Here is a 19,507-nt window from a genome sequence, read left to right on the forward strand (position 1 = left end):
TCCCACACAAGTGGCTTCTATCTGTTCCTTGGGATGACGAGACTCCAAGGGGATTTGGGTGTTTTCAGCTCCTTAATTTGACAGGCAGTCACAGTTCAGTTGTCCTGCAGGGGCCAACAAATAGTCTTAGAGTCAGGAGAGCTCCAGGAGTGGAGATGAGATGTAAATGCAAAAGTTGTGCTGTGTTTTACCATCCCACGACCCTCAGGGAAGTGGCTTCCTTACTTTCGCAGTGCCAGTGCAAAACTGTACCTCTATGCCAGCACAAAGACCTGAGGTGTTAAAATTACTTTCTAGTATAAATGCCTGGAAACCAGGACTGGAAACACCAGGAATACAGGGAAGTACCTTTCATTTTCCTATGTGCTTCCTTGTGGAAGATAAAAAAATGTACAGTAGAAACTTGGTAAAATGAGTGACTGCAAAGAAATTCCCAAAGTACCCACATTGGTGATGGAGTTTGTACAGATGAGCTACATGTTGAAAGCTACTGTTAAAAGGCATCGATATCTCTGAAGCTTCACCATTGTTCATTTTAACTAAACAAAACAGGAAACTCACTTGTATGTTTCTTCAAAGAAAGAATTGCTACAGGTGCAGATCCTGCCTCCATTAATGCTGCTTCCTCTTCATTTCCCTGCAGTTGTATTTGATAAATTGAAGCACAGTGAAGCTTGCAGACACCGTTAACTGCTGCTGCAGATCAGAACTGATCCTATTGGTCTGCAGCGTGCAGCTGGCTGAGAATACACAACTTGTGTAGTTGAGAAGCACCAATTAAATGGGGAGTGTCCTTAAGAGACACTGTGATGGATGAATTTGTAATGTCTTTCAATTTGATACCTTCTCTGCAGTCCCTGATTGCTGTGGAACTCCCAGCTGTGGGGAGCAGCTGTTATTAACCCAGTTTCTGTTGGGACAAATTCAGCTATCCTGCTCTGAGCATTCTTTTCCAGCTCCCTGGTGTAATCGCCATATTGAAGGAGGAAGAGAAAAATAAGCTCTTAAAAATGCCTGACTAGCCACAGTGGTGCTGTTACTGTTTGCAAGCACTCTGCTTTGGGATTTTCCTTCAGAAACAATTTCACCTCCTATTAAATCTGCGTTGACAAAAGGTAAAACAGGCATACAGCACAGCTGACTTTGTGACCTGAAGTTTTACTTCCTTAGCATGTGTTCTGTGGAGAGCAGCTCTGGGGTCACTCGCTGCTCCATACAGCACCAAGGAGGTGGGTGGGTAATTTGGGGGCCTGCATCCTTGGCCGTATTACTCTCTTAGAGTACATTTTTATTGTGAATTCTGTTTTCTGGCTTAATGTTCCTTTTACCAGCCATTGAGGTTTGTTGTTTGCTAGTTGTTGTCTTCTGCATTCTTTTTTAAAAGCGTGCCTTACGGATGATAAGGGAGCGGGGTGATGGTTGTTGGCATCTGCCTTGTTTCCTATTGGTGTAGCTGCTGAGGACATGGGCAGGGCAGACCAGTAACCAGCTGAGAGCAGTGTTTGGTCTGACATGCTGGAGCCTTTGGGCTTGTCACCACGCCGTCACCCTGCACTGTGCTCTGTAGTGCTGGCTGTAAGCTTCCACTGCTCTCCTCTTTGTGGCAGATAACCATTGCCCGTCCTCGTGTCATGGTGCAAAAGTTGGCAGTGTCGTGGCATGAAAGTGGACTCTTGTTCTTACTTGGCGAGGTCTTTGAGATCATTATTTAATATTGTACACATTTTTAATCATTAATTTATTGCCGTTTGTAAATTCTTGTGCTTATGGTTAGTGTTGTGAGCTTTAATTTATTGCATTGGTTTGTTGGTACCTGTACAGACACACACGTGTGCTTTGTAAGTCACAGCTACAAGAGAGATATTTAAGAAATGGTAGCATTCAAGCAGAGATACTACAGACTATATTCAGGTGGAGAGATGGACAATGTATGCCTTTGTTTTCATTTTTCCTTCCCTTAACACTGTCTCAGTGTTGAAGCTGCAAAATGCTCATTGAAAAGAGAAGCCGGTGCAACCTGAGCACAGGGGAACTGCTTGGGTGGTGGTTTCTGCTGCAATGCTTTTGTGTCTTCCACTGCAGCCACACAGTGCTCTGTGGTGCTGCTGACATCAGAGGGCGGTGTGTGGAAGGTGGTCAGAACTGATGAGAGGGAGGTGTCACACTGAACATGAAGGTGACCAAAGGAGCTGAGGGAACCGGCAGGACTGAGAAGGGTGCAGTTCTGGTGGCCATCTGTGTGCTTCAGGTAGGTAGTGGTTGGGTACAGCTGCTGCAGGAAATCACCATTGGTTTTTTAACAGAGTGCAAGAAAACGACTTTTGGATTTAATGCTTTTTTTCCCTTTGGCCAAAAATGCCAAGTTTGAAGTGAAATACTCAAGGTAGCTGCTAATGCTGCTTTGGTTCAGCGTTTGATACTGAGAAATGCTGGGGCTGGTGAACAGTAAAACATTTGAGAAGATTTAATGCTGGATCTTCAGCTCTGTTACAGCAGAAGCCCATTGTCTTTATCTGCTAGAAATGTGGGAGGGAAGCAGGTAGCTGGATTCTTGATGGTAGCGAGTGGTTGTGCTGCAAAGGTTGGTTTTGTGGAGCAGCTCCTCTGGAGTATTGTCTGTTGGTGGCACTGAGCAGTGCGATCGCTGCCACGCTGAGGCTCTGGCTGTACCTTCAGTGAGGAGGCTGCTTTACAGAAGGTGAAGATGCTACAAAATATAACTAGTGAGGTGCTGCATTTATTTCTAACAGCCTGGTACAATTTTGTCACCAAGTTCCAATTCCTGTGTGTGTGTTTAAGTGTCACTCTGAAATTGCTGTATGGATGTGCAGCTGTGTGGAAGGAGGACTTGAGGCTCATTTTTTTTCCCCCACAAGACCAATGTGAGGACAAAAGGCAGTTCCTCATTCTTAGAGAAAGCACCAACAAGAATAATTTCCAGTAAACCAGGTTCTTACAGGAGGCAGAGAAGGAAATTATTAGAAGCATAATGAAACAACGAAGTGAGGTGAATAAATAAATCAGTATTGGGTTGAAATATTCCTTATCCTAACCTGAAGCTGCTGTTGTGCTTATCCCAGGCAGAGGAAATCCTCTGCTGTGCAGCGTAGCCTAAACAAAGGGTAGTTGCTGCTGTGTTATGTGCCACTGGAAAAGAGCTTTGGGCACATGCACTTGTAAGTGACTTACAGGGTGGCACAGCTCCTGCCTGCCTCCAGCTCTGCTCACTGTCTGTGTTACTCACGGTGCTTGGGGGCTTATGAGGTGATATGGGAGGGTTGTGTCTTGCGGTGTTGCTTCCAACTATACTTGCTTAACACAGGTGCACTGAAGAAGAGGTCTTTCTGTCACATATACTGTATGTGTAAAAGTTGTTGTTGACACTTGAGGCAGTGTTGTCTCCTCCTTTTCTCACTAGCTGTTACTTTCCAGGGGCAGTTTTTGTTGTTGAGCCAAATTAACGGCACTCACCATCCTAGTGACAAACACCTGAAATATGGTGTTTCCCAGAGCAGAGTCTTACTTTGTTGTCTGACAGTGTGGAGCTGGAATCATTAAATAGCTGAGTGTGAGGTTATTTAACTATGCAATTTTGTCACTCCTGTAGTGCTGTTCCCGTGGCTTAGTGGTGTCATTCAATAAGATACAGCTCTCTGCTCACATGGCACAGAAGAATTTCCAACATGTACTATATTTGGGTTTCGAGTTTTCCTTTGCTAAGGAAACTAAACATTTTATCTGTTTAAAAGCTTTAAATAAAGATGTTTCTATCCTCCTCAGTGCTTTTTTCGTGGCTGTGATTTGATGTTTTTGAAGTGCTGCTTGATAAAGTTTTAAAATAAGCACATGAAGTGGTGCTAACTAACCTGCTAAATGCTGAACAGCTTCAAAGCACCCAGGAATGAGCTGCAGCTGCTCAGGCAAAAGGAATCTGTGAGTGGTGCGTGCTGTGCCATGCTGGTAACACAGCCCTCAGTGGCTGTGCATAGGGCTTGCTCCTGGCAGAGCTGAGCCTTCCAAGCTGTTGCTGTGTGGCACACAAGGAGCTGAGGAGCAAGGGAACAGGGCCATGAAGCACACTCTTTAAAAGATAAATAAATGCAATCGCAGCTGATGCTGTTACTACAACCATTCAGAGCAAAGCATTCTGAATTATGGTTCTGCTCCAGATCAAATTCAGATAAAAGCAGCGTTCTGCAATTGGAGAAGACTGCTTCTGTGTGTTTTTCAGAGACTTTAGATAGAGCTGTTGGAAACAAACAGTGTTCCTCTGAGCTCTGCCTGGTGGCACAGGCTGGCACCAAGGCTCCAGCACGCAGCCCTTTGGCACATACCTCCTGCTACTTCCTCCCTGCATCCTTTCTTAGAACGGGCATTACTGCTGTTATTTCAGTCCTGATCGGTCTTGTTTGTCTAGACAGGAAAGAGCAGAGTTAGAAGTGTCATTCTTCATTTATAGCAGTGGCTTTATTATGAGAAATTGGGATGGAACTAATTGCTTGCATGTGTGTGGGCACACAAACTGCTGGTCATCAGAGCACCACTGGGACACACTTGCAGCACAGTCTCAAACTGTTTTGGAACCTCTGGCAAGTTCTTTAAAGAAGTGTGTCTGTAGCACTGCAGCAAACACCTACAGTCCCCATCTCTATAGGCTGTACAGTATTTCTTTGAAGTAAAGTATCGTCGTAGAAAAGTGACAGTCTAATTAAAGTGTAACATTTGATTGTCAAGGCAATATTTTACAAAAACGCAATAAACGTGATCATAAACCCAATTCTCAGCTTTACAAAAACATTCTCTTACATACAATCATTGTTTCAGAAGCCGGAGGGTTTTGCCACGTCATGTAACTCCTGACTTCATTTGAAAATGGCAATTGTAACCATGGCTAAAACCAAGATGTGTAGAGTTGGTTTTACTGCAGCTGACGTGCGTTCGAGCTCCTGGTACAGGGGGGTCCTGGGGCACGATGCAGGGCGTGGTTTGACAGAGACCTCTGGGAACGAGAAGTCTTGTTTCAGAGCGCTGAAGTTAGCGGTGTTGTCAGGTATGTCCACTGTCTTCAGCATCGATTTGAATCCTGGTACCGTAGCCTGGGAACGAGCACAAAAGATTTCTTACTTGGTTTTAAACACCGAGTTCTGCTCTGAACCTTGTTTACAGTTTCAGTATATAGAAAAATGTTCTAAATGTAAGTTGAGCTAAACAAGAGGAAATAACAAAAGCTGAGCTGGGAATGGTAACAGAACACTTGTTTTCTCCCCCACAGTTCCCAAGAAGGCTTTGCTAATTTTGTTTTATTTGTGTCAGGGCCACTCAGTAGATGAACCCATGAAACTGCTCCACAACAATGTCTCTGGGTTGGGGTGTTGCCTCTGTAAGGTGTTGTATGGAGATTGCTTGCCTCTGGGTACCCAGCGAAGGGCTGCTGCCATACTCCCTTTGCAGGCTGCAGTGAAGGGTGAAGGGAACAGGAGGTCAAGTGCATGAAGGAGGCTCTCAGGTGATGTTCAAGCCCAAGGAGGAATTTACCAGACTGATGTTTGAGTGGAGGGAAGTCTCTTCCCTGGGAGGTGACAGAGGATGATTCCCATCGCAAACTAACTATACAAATGCCCTCTCATGCCTCCTGACACCGCCCTTGGGGGAACAGCCATCACCAAGGGCATTGTCAGAGTGCTGCTGCCTGGGGCTACGTGGATCCCCACTTCTGCCTTCTCCCAGCTTTGTTTCTAACACTTCAGGCCAGCTCCAGCACAGCCCAGCAACTGTCTCAGCAGGTTCCACCATCCAGTTGGTGGAGTGCTTATTTCTGGACATCCGAGGGACAGGAAATCTTAGTGGCATCTAAACATCTACTTGCTGCCGACTCTAATTTTAAGATTATTTTGGAAGAAAAATCTGCCGGTGAGTCTTGACAGCTTCTATATTTGCCTCAAGCAAGTTCAGCTTACTCAGCCATAAGCGTTCAGCCTCGCTGTGCTCAAGGATTCAAAGCACAATCAGAATAACTCAGGAAGGCAGCACACTTACATTGATCACGTATTTCCCAGGCAAAAGGAGAAGAAAGTACTCGCCGTGCTCATTTGTTCTGTAGGGGCAGATGTGAGGCCTCCCCTTGGCTTCCACGATTGCGTTGGGAATAGGATTCCCATTTTTATCAGTAACCTGACCTTTGACTCCTATAAAAGAGGAAGAGGAAAGATAACAGTGTGTATTTGTGACAAGCCGCCCTCTCTGGCAAAGTCAGACTGTTTGCTGCTGGATGCACTTAAAGGCCACTTCAACGATTTCAAGTACATCTAATAATATCACCAGTACTTAAACCTTCCTGGAGGGAACTGAAACAAATTCTTTTCTGTTGCCACTAGTAGCTTCCCGTGACTTGAGACAACAGCACTGTAATCACAGAATGGTCTGGGTTGAAAAGGACCACAATCATCTGGTTTCAACCCCCCTGCTGTGTGCAGGGTCACCAACCACCAGACCAGGCTGCCCAGAGCCACATCCAGCCTGGCCTTGAATGCCTCCAGGGATGGGGCATCCACAGCCTCCTTGGGCAACCTTTGCTTCTAAATCCCATTTGCTGAAAGCATCAAATGTACTTGTTGGATGCATTCTCACAAACCACCCTAAAGTGAGGACTGTCAATAAGTAAAACAGTTGGACATTCATGGCAATGAAATGTGACAACATCAACAGATTTATGCAAACTCTTTAACTCACTGCAAAATATCTGATTCAATAAGCAGATTTTCTGCCTCAGCTGTGAAGTGCAGAGCCCACAAGCCCTTAAAAGGCCTTAAAAATACAAAATGCAGACAGCAAAGATCCTTGAAACACTGAGTGCATGCATGTACACATTTAGAGACGTTTGGACTGCCCCAGCACAGCTCAATGAAAGGCCCATCCTGCCCAGGCGCACATTCAGCCCCATGCAGCACTGTAGGAGCCTGCTGTCCCATGCCCAGCACAGCCATAAGCTGTCCTCTCATCCCATCCCTGGCCTTGCAGTACTCATCATTCAGGTCTTTCCCTGAGTGCAGGAGCTCCCTGGTTTGTGCCACAGCGGTGAGCCCCACCACTGGCCCCATCTGCTGAAGCGTTCTTGCTTGGCCTCAGCCTTATCTCCCAGCCCAGCTGGTACCCACCTAGGTGTACTTGCTTTATATATTCAATCAGAGCAACTTTGTTGTCTCTCCAGAATTTCTCCAGCTGCTCTGCTGGAGGATATTTACAGCATGACAGCTCCAAAGTGATTTCAAAACACTGTCCCCAGACATAGTTGTAATCTTGCATTCCACCTTAAAAGGAAAATAAAGCAAAGTGTTCAGCTGCAAAGAAGCACCAAAGGTCAAGCAAGATGAAGACGGGAAGTGAAGTGTTCCTAATTGCATCACACCTGTAAGAAAATCAGCACATAAAGCAGATAAATTATCCCTCTGTGCCACACCTGTATTTACTGCTTCCTCTACAAGTATTTGGAGAGTTATTTGTTTTTTAAAGCACAGCAGTGTCTTGGAAATGATGACATTTACAGCTGAAGAAGGGTAGGTCTTTGACTCAAAAACTCACTAACCTTTTCAAACTCTCCCAACCCAGATCCCAACCCAACCTCTTCCAACTGAGACAGATCGATTCATGGGTTGGCATCAAGTCTGCCTCTCTGAGCTGTCCCAAGAGCCCTTTAAGGCGCTGGATTCAGACTGCCAAAGCAGCACTCAGGGCCAGAGTCCACAGGACCCACGTTCTATTTGGCCGTGCGTAAACAGAAATGAAAAAGATTTATTTCAGTAATCATTTTATTTTATTTTTTTTTAAGGGTAATATAAGTGCCAAACATTTGTTTTCTTTCTGAAAGGAGAAGAGAGGTTCTCAACTTGGTGCCAGAGCAGCAGGCAATATGTGAGTGCAGTATATGCCCTGAGAAAGGACACAGACAAAGCCAGAGCAGACGCTATCTCATTTCACTCTTGTCACTGCTCAGGTAATCCCTGTTGGGGTTGGTTTACTCATTTCTCACTAGCTACTCCAATCAATCCTTGCAGTCACTGCCCTTATCATTAAAGGTGGCAGAAGCAAGAGCATATCTGACATAGCCGGAAAAGTAGCACGGAGATTCTTACCTTCCAGCTGGTACCAGGAGTACCCATTGGTAATGCCATCTGGGAAGGTCTGTCTGCTGTCACACCCGGTCCCTTTGTACATGCTGGCATGGTTGAAAGAGTAGGTTTTTGCCAGGTGAATAAAAACGTCATCGTCTGGAGACTTGCTGTAACCATTAGATGTGCCAGTAACTGCAGAATGAAGACAGCCATCGTGTAATTCTCTTTACTGATAAAACATACAGCACCGTCTTATACACAGGATAAGAACTTCACAGACAGCCAAAGCACACAGTGAATTTTAAGATCCTATTTTGTCCTTGGTGTTTACTAAAACTTGCTCATCCCAACTCAGAAGCTGGAAAATGCCTTGCAGAAAACCTTAAACATTTTGCTTTGGTAGAGCAAAAACTGCTAAAATGAATCAACCGTGGAAGGAAGGGCTTGTTCCAGGCTTACCTGAGTTACCGTTATCGAATGTGTAACTGGCAACCAGGGCACCCCCGTGCAGGTTTGCTGAAAGAACGAACGTCTCATTTTTTATCCAGTTTATCACTGCTTGGGTCTCTGGCTGAATGATGTTGTTGTTATTTTCAAAGGCGTCAGGAAAATTTCTGTTCAGATCTTCTCCGTTCTTATTGTACCTTAGGAAAGAGAGAAGGCACTCCTGTTACCATTTTGCCCATAGACAACTCAACAGCACCAGCCCAATGGAAATTGAGAACTGGTCCATGCTGGTGCCTTCAGCAAGCAGGCAAGATGGCTGTTGCAAATGTATCTCCTCAAGCATCCAGAAAATAAGACTTCAGTATGCTTTCTGTCAGCACTAGACTTCTCATAAAGGGAAAACAACTCTTCTGTTGTATTTCAAGTAGAAGCAGAACTCTTAACACGCATAATACGCGCTCACGACTACACATGCATGAATTACAAAAAAAATAACTCTGGTGTGAATGCACTTCTCCCATTTGTACAGGAAGGCAAGGGTAAGTAACAGATGGTGGTGACCACTGCACTGCTGTCACTCTACAGAATTGGACTGAGACACCTGGATAAGTCAGCACTCTTTCTACCTAGTGCACCTTCTCCCTTGCTCCTGACATTGCCCTGGCCAAAAGTCCAAGAGGACTACTAGCTCATGAGTTTGCTCTTCCTTCACATTCCAACTTTGACACTTCCTCCCATTCTCTCACTCTCTCCTTCCCTCTTTCAGCCACTTAAAGTTTTTGGTCACTGCAATTTACATTAAAAATGCAGAAGTAGTGCAAGATGTGATTGCAGGTTACATTTTCTCATGTGAGGCTTTGTCATGGTTTTGCATGGTTTTTTTTTTCCCCTAGCACAGTACCTATTACAGCAAGCTATGCTTAGTCTAGTTTTTCCCTCTTACTAAATAGATCTGCATTCAATATGAACTGTGAACACGAAGCAGGGTTACACAGTTCTCCAACTGAGAAAGATCTCTGTGGGTGGACAACTTCTTTTTTAGTAGTACTCTAAAGGCCTAAAAAGGTCATTGTGCTTCTATTCACAGCCCGGGTCTCCTGCCCAGGAGGTCAGGTCATTATATCCTTCTGACTAATTTTCTCTGACCACACCACATACAAACATCTGCGTGACTCACTCTTCCAAAAACTGCCCTGTAACAGTGACTCTTCTGAACAGCAGAGGCCAAACTTAGTCTTAATACATCCACTGGGCTATTTTGTCCACTCAGTATGATTCAGTCTCTTTGCTTTCTCCAGCTATTACCCCACACCCATTTCCCTTACCCACTCCTGCCCCCACTTAAGCCACCCTTACCTTCCTCTTGAGTAATAACAATCAGGAACCACTGTAGCTTCAAATCCATCGGGGTTCATCGTTGGCATGATGTGAATCCGGGTATTATTGAGTAGCCGGGTAATAGCTGGGTCACGTCCATAGCTGGTCACCAGGTGGTCTATCAAATGGAGCAGGATTTCTCTCCCAACAGTCTGTAAAAGCAGCACAGGTTTTCTTTTAGCTCTGCTGTAGAAATAATAAATAAAAGCAAAAAAACATTCCAAACCCCACCACCGTATACATAAATGGTTGGAGTTTTTTGTATGGTTTTGGTTTTAAGTGGATTACATAGGCATGAAAGAGCCTTCTGGTCAATACTGTTCTGTTCTGTGCTCCCCCTCTGATTACATTTAAGGTAATTTAAAAGATTAAAGGAGTCACTAGGGGGTTTTCACAAGGGTTTTAAACCCGGATCAACCAGAACTTTTTCTGTGATGGGAAACTGACTGTGTCAGCTACACGACTTAAATCCTGTATAGATAAGGCACAGGCTTATCAAAACCTAAAACTGCAGAGGCTGACTGTTAGGGATCATGTGAGCATCGAAACGCAACACTGCATCATCTCAGAGGCTCTGCAGAGTCAGCTCTGTGCCAGTGCCCGAGGGTCCCTGGGTCCTGCACATGAGCACTGGTGCTGTGCAACACCACGTGGCAGCAATTGCTGAGGAGGGAGGAAGGAGACTCCTTCCACCTATCAGGGTGCTACACAGCCAGATTGTCTTCTTGTTGATCTCCTTTTCTGAGAAGTCAGCTTTAATACAGGCTCAAGAGAGGCTGACCCCCGGTAAAGGGAATAGAGAGGCCCCACAGGCACTTCTGTTGTACATTGTTACCTGACATTTTACTGTCATAAACACTGGCATTGGGAAAAAAGAACAGGTATGTACAAATCCTTTGACAAAGATGGAAGAGCCTTTTTGATGTAACATTTCAATGAAGGAAGGGCAGCGGCAGAAGGAAGCTAAATACCCTTTTTTGTTCACATAAGCTTTGATAAGTCACGGAAACTGTTGGGACATCCCCCTCTTTGGTCTGCTCTGACAGATCTCTGAGAGTTAAGACCAACGTCATGCTGTGCCAGCACCCAGCAGCACGGCACCTTCACTGCACCACGCTTTCCGGGAGCGTTTTCTATAGCAACATGACCCACGCCTCAAGGGAGCTGCAGCTTTCCTAATCTCAAGCTGGGATGGGAACAAATCAAGACTTGTAACTGGATGTGCTCTTGCAGATGGTTTATCTCCACTTTTCTCCAGGAACTGAGACTGGTAAATTACTGCAAGCTCTAATTCCAAGCTACAGAGTCTCAGTATCTTCTAGAAGAGTCCTGCACCACTAAGACTGAAGTACCACAAATAATTCTCTCCTCTTAAACTGAGAAATGTGGTGTTACATTACTGAAGGAAACTCATCAACATCATCTTGCTTGCAAATTAGGTACAAGGCAAGGTAAATAAATGAAGGTGAAATCAGAGGAAAGGAAACGTTGACCACAGCTGTTTGCTGCACTAGTATCTTGTTCAGTTTTCACTTTAAGTGGCAAATCCTGCTCCGGCTGTAGACATGAGTGGCAACACAAAAGCCATCCAGCAGGAGCTCTGCCTGCAGAAGGCAGGTCGGTACCGTTGCGCCACTACTCAGGGTGGGACCAAACTGGGTCTCAGTTATCCAGCAGCTGACATTTATCCCAGGAGGAAGATGGGAGAGCAGCAGTTCCAAACTGCTCTGCTAAGCTGCAGCTCACACCACTAGAAGCGTCACACTTAAAGATGAGTGCCTCTGAGCCAGTACTTGAGCAATTCTGCAATGTTGGTTGTAGAAGGAAAAACATTTTTTTCCCACCATGCCCTGAGTAATTTGTTCCTAATTTGTTTATTACCTGCCAATTTCTGAATATCACCCCATCCACTGGTCTGCTGGGGGAAGCAGCACTAACAAATGCACTAACTGTCCCAGTAACTACTGGTTCTTATTCTGGACTCTACATCAAATGGATTTGGATGGGGGGAAAAAAGATACCCAACTTCCCACATTGCTGGCAACTTTCAAATCAGCACATGGGAGCCAGACCACTCCACCGTTCTGCTAACTTTACGAGGTGTAAGAAGGTATGTGACAGAACCTGTCTTGTAGAAGCAGCTCAGCTCCAGTGCTGGGTGATAGACATCTTGGGAAGCAGGCAGGGCAGGGGGAAGAGAGGAAGGGAGAGATGTCATCCAGAGCATGGCCCTGGGCACCAGAGATAAAGCAAGCAGACTCAGAGAAACAAGAACAGCCCTACCACACAGGGAGCTGAACTGCAGGCAAGACTGGGCTGCTCCATGGAGGGAGTGGGAAAGAGCCTCTGGTCTTACAGTACTTCTTGGTGTCTGGTAAGAAAAGTACTCTCAAGATTTAAATAAATAAATAGATAAATAAATAAATAAAAGAGGTGGAGAAGCAGAAAAAGAAAGGGAAAGATGCAGAAAGAGAAGGTGGCTGAAAAAGGATAATGTTCATAAATAATGGTGGCTCAGCAGTGCTTGATGTATGATGCACTTGGTAACTCAGAGTTAAGTCCAGGCTTACTTACACATCGAGCACTAAACAATCCTATGTTATAGGATCCCCTGCATAGCTATTGCCATATCCAAGTACTGAGTACCAGAACAATGCAGCTACCACCTGCCACAGAGGGTACTCCAAACTCTGTGTATTAACATTCAGTTTTGGTAGAACAACAGAAGAGAACTGCTTTGATTCAGAGTACCTCGGATTTCTTGACAAGGCACATCTGGAGGTGCTTGGAGAAAGGGGAAGGGGAGACTTAGTTTGAGAAAGTGTAGCTCCAGTTTTGATCAAGCATTCAGAAAGCACCTAATGCCCAGCCAACATTTACCTTGATGCTGGGGAGTTCAGCTGTACCTGTGGAACCAAGCTACAAGCCTTTTTTTATTCTTATTGTTAAACTTAAGGGCTTCAAGTAAATCTAGATATGCTGGAGGCAAGATGCTGACAGTAACATCAAGCACAGACACCTCAACATGCCTCTCATCTAATACACAGATGGGGGGAGCAGAGCAAAGATTTCACATCTTTGGTTTCAACTGCATCATTGCAAGGGCGATGAGTTCTCATCCAGGTGCACGGTTTTGCCATAGCTCAGATGAGCCCTTTTCCCCACCCCTAGGGACAGTCAGGTGTTAAGATGCTCTGCTACTTTCAGATACCCCAGTTTCTTTGTGTGCCCCAGAGGGAGAGAGTCATTAGAAAAGGCTTTCAGTGATCCCTAGGGGAAGTCCTGAATGCAGAGTCACGCGTGTGTTGTGGGACATGGATCTGCAGAGCAGGGTGTGACCGTCCTTCCTGTAAACATGCACCTTAAACCTACTGACAGTCACTTCTGACACAGCTGGGTCAGCACCCAGCTCAAGTGCTGAAGCATTTAGAGAAACCTGAGCTGCAGCTCATTAAAAGATTAAGGTTAGCTGTGACTGTACCTGTGCCCAAATGCTTCACTCCATCACCTCTGTTTTTAAAGTACTTTTATTACCCCATGGTACAGACCTAATGCCAGGGCATTATGGGTGAATAGACTCTGCCCATCTTTTAAGATCAAAATTCTTTCCTTAAACATGGCCTGTTTATTTTTTATTTTATTTTTTTTTCAGTTGAACTATGTTGAAAGAGATCCAACCCATCAGGTAGGACCTGTTTCGGAACAGCACAGCCCTGCCACCTCTCCTTGCTCCAGCCCCAACTCCCATACAGACCCACCTCAGGGAGCAGCATTACAGCAGAGAAACCAGCAGCCCTCAGGCTTATCGCTAAGATGCCACACATGTAAGACATTCTTTTTTAACACTTGTAGAGCATTAATTATTATGCACAGCTGTGACACACCCCACTATGTTTGTCCTACTTTACTGAAATCCACCAGTCTTAAAGGCACTGTTTGTGCAAATGCCATTTGGCGCACACCCATTTCTTTCTACAGCAGCAATCACCATGGAAATACCACGTGTAGGGACTGCAGTTTGTTTTACAACTGAAGGAAGTAGCAGCACAAGGCCAGCCTGCTTTTGAACTAACAGCTGGCATGAGTTTCTGCCTGGACAAATTCTGATCTGCACAGCTTTCACTTGGCTGAGATATGGGTCACTGCTTTTCCCATTCAGGAGGGTGAGAGTCAAGATCAGAAAAGGTAACTGAGGGCAGGCAGCAGCCCTACCTGTGTTGAAAAAGATCTCAGCAGCATCACACTTTCTTACAGTGAGGTTAAAAACCAGGTTCAGTTGCTGGAAATTCTGAAATGCCTCATGCCTCCACCTTTCTTTATATACTATCTGCTGATACTGAAAGCAGGTAGAAAATAGCTCCCTATATATTAAATATAAGTATGTATAACATATCTTGTACAATACAGATAAAGGACAGCAGAACACGTCCTGAGAATTCATTATAGCAGATTTTACAGTATATGGATGCAACCTTTTGCCCAATCTGGTGATTAAAAATAACATCTTACCATATGGGGATATTTTGATGGCACAAACACAGCTCCTGTTCACTTCTGGAAATGAAATCACAACAACCTACAAAAGATTCACTGCTTCCCCCCCCCCCCCCCACCTCCCCCCCTGTTGTTTTGTTTTTGAGAGCTCCAATTATCACATATACAGCTACTCCAATCTGGAAACCCTTCTATGGAGATGGTTATGTCCATAACAACATAGGGTATAGCTGCACAAACTTAAATCATGAGTCAACCCAGTAATAAAAGCACTCTTTCCCTTCACGTAGTCTAGTCCAGGCCCACCAATAAACAATGAAAGAAACAAATACCGCTGAACTAAGTTATTAGAAGGGGATGGTTTCAGAGAAGGATGGCATGAGTACTATCACCCTGGAAAAGGGATGAATTCTGTGATGCTACTGCTTGTTGTAAGCGTGCTACTCTGGCTACACATCTGTGTAATACACTACAGAGAACAAGCAGTAACACAGAGATAGTTTACACTCCGTTTGGATACGCTTTCCCTTAGAGTTCTTCTAAATATAAATGGTTCAGAAAGAGCCTACTAATGAAATCCTGAGGCTTAGCTGTGCACTCAGCAGTACTGCTGGTCAAAAGCTGCACGTCTCAAAAGAGTCTGGGGATTTGGCATCAGTCACTGTGACAAGGAATGAGTTTTTCCCCAAAGAGGAATGTGCAACTGTATACATAGAATAGAAACACTTTCAACGAGAGCACAGCCCTGGGACAGGAGAGGGCTGAGGGCTGCCGCCTAATTCACAATGAGCTGCAACTGAAAAAAAGATAAAGAAAAACAAAACACCCCAACAACCAAAACCACAGTAAGTCACATCGCTGCTCCCTACAGGGAGGAACAGCTGAAAACCAAACCAGACAAACTTCTAATTTGCTTCGAGCTGTTTGAATCAAAGCACCGATTCGGGACTTCAAACACAGGGACTACCACTGTAATGAACTGAACTCAGAGCAGCAGGAAACCTCCCTTGTCTTCAGCAAACGTCACCAACATTTCACAGGCCTATGCATTTTGTGCAGCCTATTAGTGCCATTTTGATTCAAGTCCAGCACGGTTCAAAGTGACAGAACGATCTCTAATCATCAGCCTTAGTTTGGCTTAGGCTAAACAAGAAGTACTGCTAAAAATGCTGTCCAATTTCATTCAAGCACAGAAACAATGGGAAAAGTCTCCTGTTGCACCTCTGGGGATGTAGGGCAAAAGTTCGCTCTATTTGGCAATGGCTGTCACAAGACAAAATCATTCAGCTTTGGCCAGCCATGTTTTATGCTATATAGAAAAAAAAACACCTTAACCTACTCTAAACATAATCTTCCCAAGTCTGAAAGAAGTGCTCTATTCATAGAGTTATGTACTCTGTCTATTTTAATGGAGCTTCCCTGTTTGTCAGTCCCCCAAGTAACCCAGGTTTTCCCTTCAGCAGCACCACTAATGGAAAGCATCACTGAAGCACAGAAAGAACTCAGAGATCAATGAGGCTACAACCTTGCAATGCGAAGTTATGAAAGCCCGTGGAACACAAGTTGGAGCTTGTCATACAGTTAATGAAAAACTTATCTGCTTAATCTATTATAGGGGAAGTTGAATCCTTCCCCAGTGACTGGTCCAGCAGAATCTTAGATTATGGGAATAAATATTCAAATTCTCCAATGCTTGTCTATATGAGGAATTCATTTCCTGCCATATGAAACACATTTATGGTCAGATAGAAAAAACAAACACCAACTGTGTATGATATCCACGCACAAAGAAAGGCAAAGGTTGGGGGCCTGACAAGGAGGATCAGCCTTAATTCTGGAATCTTTCCTAGGTGTGTGGTTGGCCTGATGAACAAGCCAGAACGAAGCTCATTAGAGAGTCACGTACTACAGCATCTAATGCTCCAGCATTGTTAGCTCAAGGAATAACTCTTCTCAGACAAGCCTGTGAACAGCACTTAGATATTTTGCTTCATTTGTTGTAAACTTAAAAATCTAGATCCTAGATGGCAAGCCAGGTTGCCTACTCTCTAGCAACACCTAACCGTATAAGCACGCAAACTTTGAGCATCTCCACAGCCAAAGTTTCTTATGCACATCTCAGTAGGCAGCAAGAGTAGCAGGAGTGCCTCACTGTGAACGCTTCAAAAGGAGAAGCAGCAGGAATCTGCCCCTCTACAGTCCAGTTCAAGCAGATTTGAAACTCTGGACAAGATGGCATTCTCCCCTCCAACCCCTTTCCACCAAAGCTGGCTCATCTGTAGCCACAGTCTTGAAGCTTTCTCCAGCAGCCTGTAGTGACTGTCACACACAGCTGCAATCCCTAGGCACCCTGCACTCCCCTGTTGACACACAACAGGTTTCAGGAGGTGCAGGCTTGGTTATGGGCATCCAGTACCACTTATCCATTTGAGGCTGTGAATCAGCTTCCTCCCACACAAGAGTTAAACCCCAAAGCAGTCAGACTCCCAGCAGCACTTTGAGCATAACCACTGTTAAACCAGGTGAAACTAGTCGGACTCGGGGAACATTCTTGGCATGGAATATCACAAGTGCCTGTAGGCATGCAAGTGCTCAGACACAGTATTGATAATAGAAATAGCTTGTGATCTGTAATGCTTTACACTGGATACACTTCCAAAACCAAGGAAAATAGATCAGTATTCATCTATTCATCTAGTAGTCAGTCTAGCGTATAAAGACAATTTTTGCCACTTCTATGTTGAATTCATTAGTCTTAACATTGAAGTTTACATAGAAATATGTTGTGTAGCTTAATTTTATCCCAGACATACCTAATAAGAGCAGGGAAAGCTAAAGAATAAAGGAAACGGCAAGAAAAGATCATAGAGAAGAGTGACACAGTCTATTAAAATTTACATATTACACCTGGAAATCTCATAATCACCATTATTCTTCTTTATCGTTAATAAACGAGCATTATTTCCAAAGCAAGTTAAGTTGCTTTGCTTTCGTATTCATTGTGTTATCTTAGGTAAATGTATGTATTCCTAGCTTAAGGTTATTAAGAGAATTTGCCTCCCTGAAAATTTATTTGGTGGCTCACAAGAATTATTTTTCACTCTTAGGATGGATTTGAAGAGTTCCATCAGTTCCTTCATTTGAAGAGTTCCTTCATCCCTGGCTGGTAATAAGCAGACCATTACATCTGATTCATTGCTAGTAAAATTAAAGCCTCTAGGTTTATTCTTACGGAGAAGACAAAATCCTTTCTGTTTGAGAAGTCTTAGATGTAACGATGGGAGGTTTCCCAAAACACTTCTGCCAGAGCAAAGTAACTTTGTTCTTGAAATTCTTTGAGGATATTCCTTGACAAAGATCTAATAAGTGTGTATTTTGATAAAATAAGTGTGTATTTTGATAATAAGCAGCACACGCCTGAGTGAAGTTCACCTTAAACTTTTGGTAAATGTAATTGATACAAGTGACATTGCAAAAGTTGAAACGTACCTCATCCCCATGCATATTAGCAACATACTTGAATTCTGGAATGCCAATCTTATGTTGGGTTGGAAACCTTCCCAGAACAAGAACCCACAGGTCTCTACCTTTAAGAGGGGAAGGGGAAAAGACAATTTTTTAAACAAAGTACAAAATGATACAAGTCTTAAAGAACAAAAAAGTACACAAGAGTCGGTCATCAAGAAGACCAACAAGTTCCCATATTTCATAATTGCACAGACGATCCTATAATAGCGCTTTCAAGTCCAATTATTTATAGGAATACTTGTTAAATTAGTCATAGGAACAAATGTTCTGTCTTCCAACTGAAAGCGTGCTGTGAATCCTGAAATGTCAAGAACATTTAAACAGCGGTAGAAAATAGGTTTGGGGGAAAAAAAGTATTTTTCTAATCAAATTCTACAGTCAAGATTGTCAATGAAGTTAATCAAGCAAATACACAGTATTTATATTTCATACTTATTACAAAGAACAATCTTTTTTTTTTCCCCCTAATTAAAGACTAGGTAAGGAAAGCTGAATACATACATGAATTACTGCTCAGGGAAAAAATACAAAGGACACGGCATGCACAGAAACATGTCCCAAAAATTCGCAACATAAGAATTAGCAGCAACAGAAAGAGCGTTAGTTAAGATCAGTAAAGATGCACAGGAAGCTGAGTTTTAAGTAATAAAATAAGTAAATATTTTGGAAGTCCTAATTTAAAATGGGAGAGGGCATTTTTGTTGTTATTATTATTGGTAGTGATATTGTGGCATTTCAGAGCTCTTCTATGGAACAGTGCTCCCCACTAGGCTTCTCCCCAAGGTGGGCCAGTTCTGCTTTCAGCAAATGGCAGCAAAGAAACCAGACCATTTCCTTGTTATCATCAGCCACAGCCTGTGGGCTGCTAATGGCCAGACCTCACATGCGTATTGCCTGCCCCCAGCTCTCACATACTGAACCTATGAGCTATCTCAGGAGAGTCCAGCTATTATTATTTATCAGCAAGAATAGCTATAAAGAGCATTACTTCCTACACTACTGTGGATCCGTAACCCTCCCGGTCTAGCTGCAAGGAGCCAGTTACACAGCTAGAAAGAAACAGGAGTGCTGCACCAACTATCTTAGCAAACAGGAGATAGATGTTGAACCAGAAGTACTACAAGATGTACTGAAATAACTGCGAGCTGACTAAAACTGAATTCAGTGGTTGCCAAGCTAAGCTCACTTCACTGGTTGAGTTGGAATCTCAGGTTAATTAGGATCAGGAAGCTATAAGACAGCAATGCCAGCAGACGGACTGAACAAGGAGTGCTGCCAGCATTGCTGTACACAGTCACTCCAAAGACATTGTTACTCAATCCTTACATACACAAGGCTGAGAGATGCCGCCACTAACACACACTACAAAGGATAACGTGAGCAAGCAGTCATCCAGAACATCCAGAAATGAGCTTGTAGTAAGTGCTTTGGTGAGAAAGCTACTCAACTTGGTTGCACACAGAGCCAATGTTTCATTAATAACAATAACAAAAATAAAAGTTCAACTTCTGTAAGTCTAGGCAAGCAAGAGAGTGGAGAAGCCGAAGATACTA

The 19,507-nt window shown here is 43.9% G+C and overlaps 1 protein-coding gene across 4 annotated transcripts in view; it reads right to left on the reverse strand.

Moving 5' to 3' along the window:
- Positions 1–1,272: 1,272 nt before the first annotated feature.
- CPM (carboxypeptidase M) overlaps positions 1,273–19,507 on the reverse strand; it is a 36,294-nt gene continuing 18,059 nt past the window's right edge. For 2 of the 4 annotated variants that reach the window (XM_072329991.1, XM_072330008.1), the window contains exons 3-9: positions 17,916–18,013; positions 9,912–10,084; positions 8,568–8,752; positions 8,130–8,300; positions 7,155–7,307; positions 6,037–6,185; positions 4,451–5,096 (exon numbers count right to left, since the gene is read on the reverse strand). In XM_072329991.1, the coding sequence (XP_072186092.1) occupies positions 4,863–5,096; positions 6,037–6,185; positions 7,155–7,307; positions 8,130–8,300; positions 8,568–8,752; positions 9,912–10,084; positions 17,916–18,013 (1,163 nt within the window). In that variant the 3' untranslated portion in view covers positions 4,451–4,862. Of the gene's footprint in view, positions 5,097–6,036; positions 6,186–7,154; positions 7,308–8,129; positions 8,301–8,567; positions 8,753–9,911; positions 10,085–17,915; positions 18,014–19,507 lie in introns of all 4 variants that reach the window. The other 2 variants (XM_072329999.1, XM_072330018.1) reach the window with 2 other exon arrangements.

Source organism: Excalfactoria chinensis, chromosome 1, assembly GCF_039878825.1.
Source record: "Excalfactoria chinensis isolate bCotChi1 chromosome 1, bCotChi1.hap2, whole genome shotgun sequence".
In the NCBI taxonomy this organism is placed as follows: Eukaryota; Metazoa; Chordata; class Aves; order Galliformes; family Phasianidae; genus Excalfactoria; species Excalfactoria chinensis.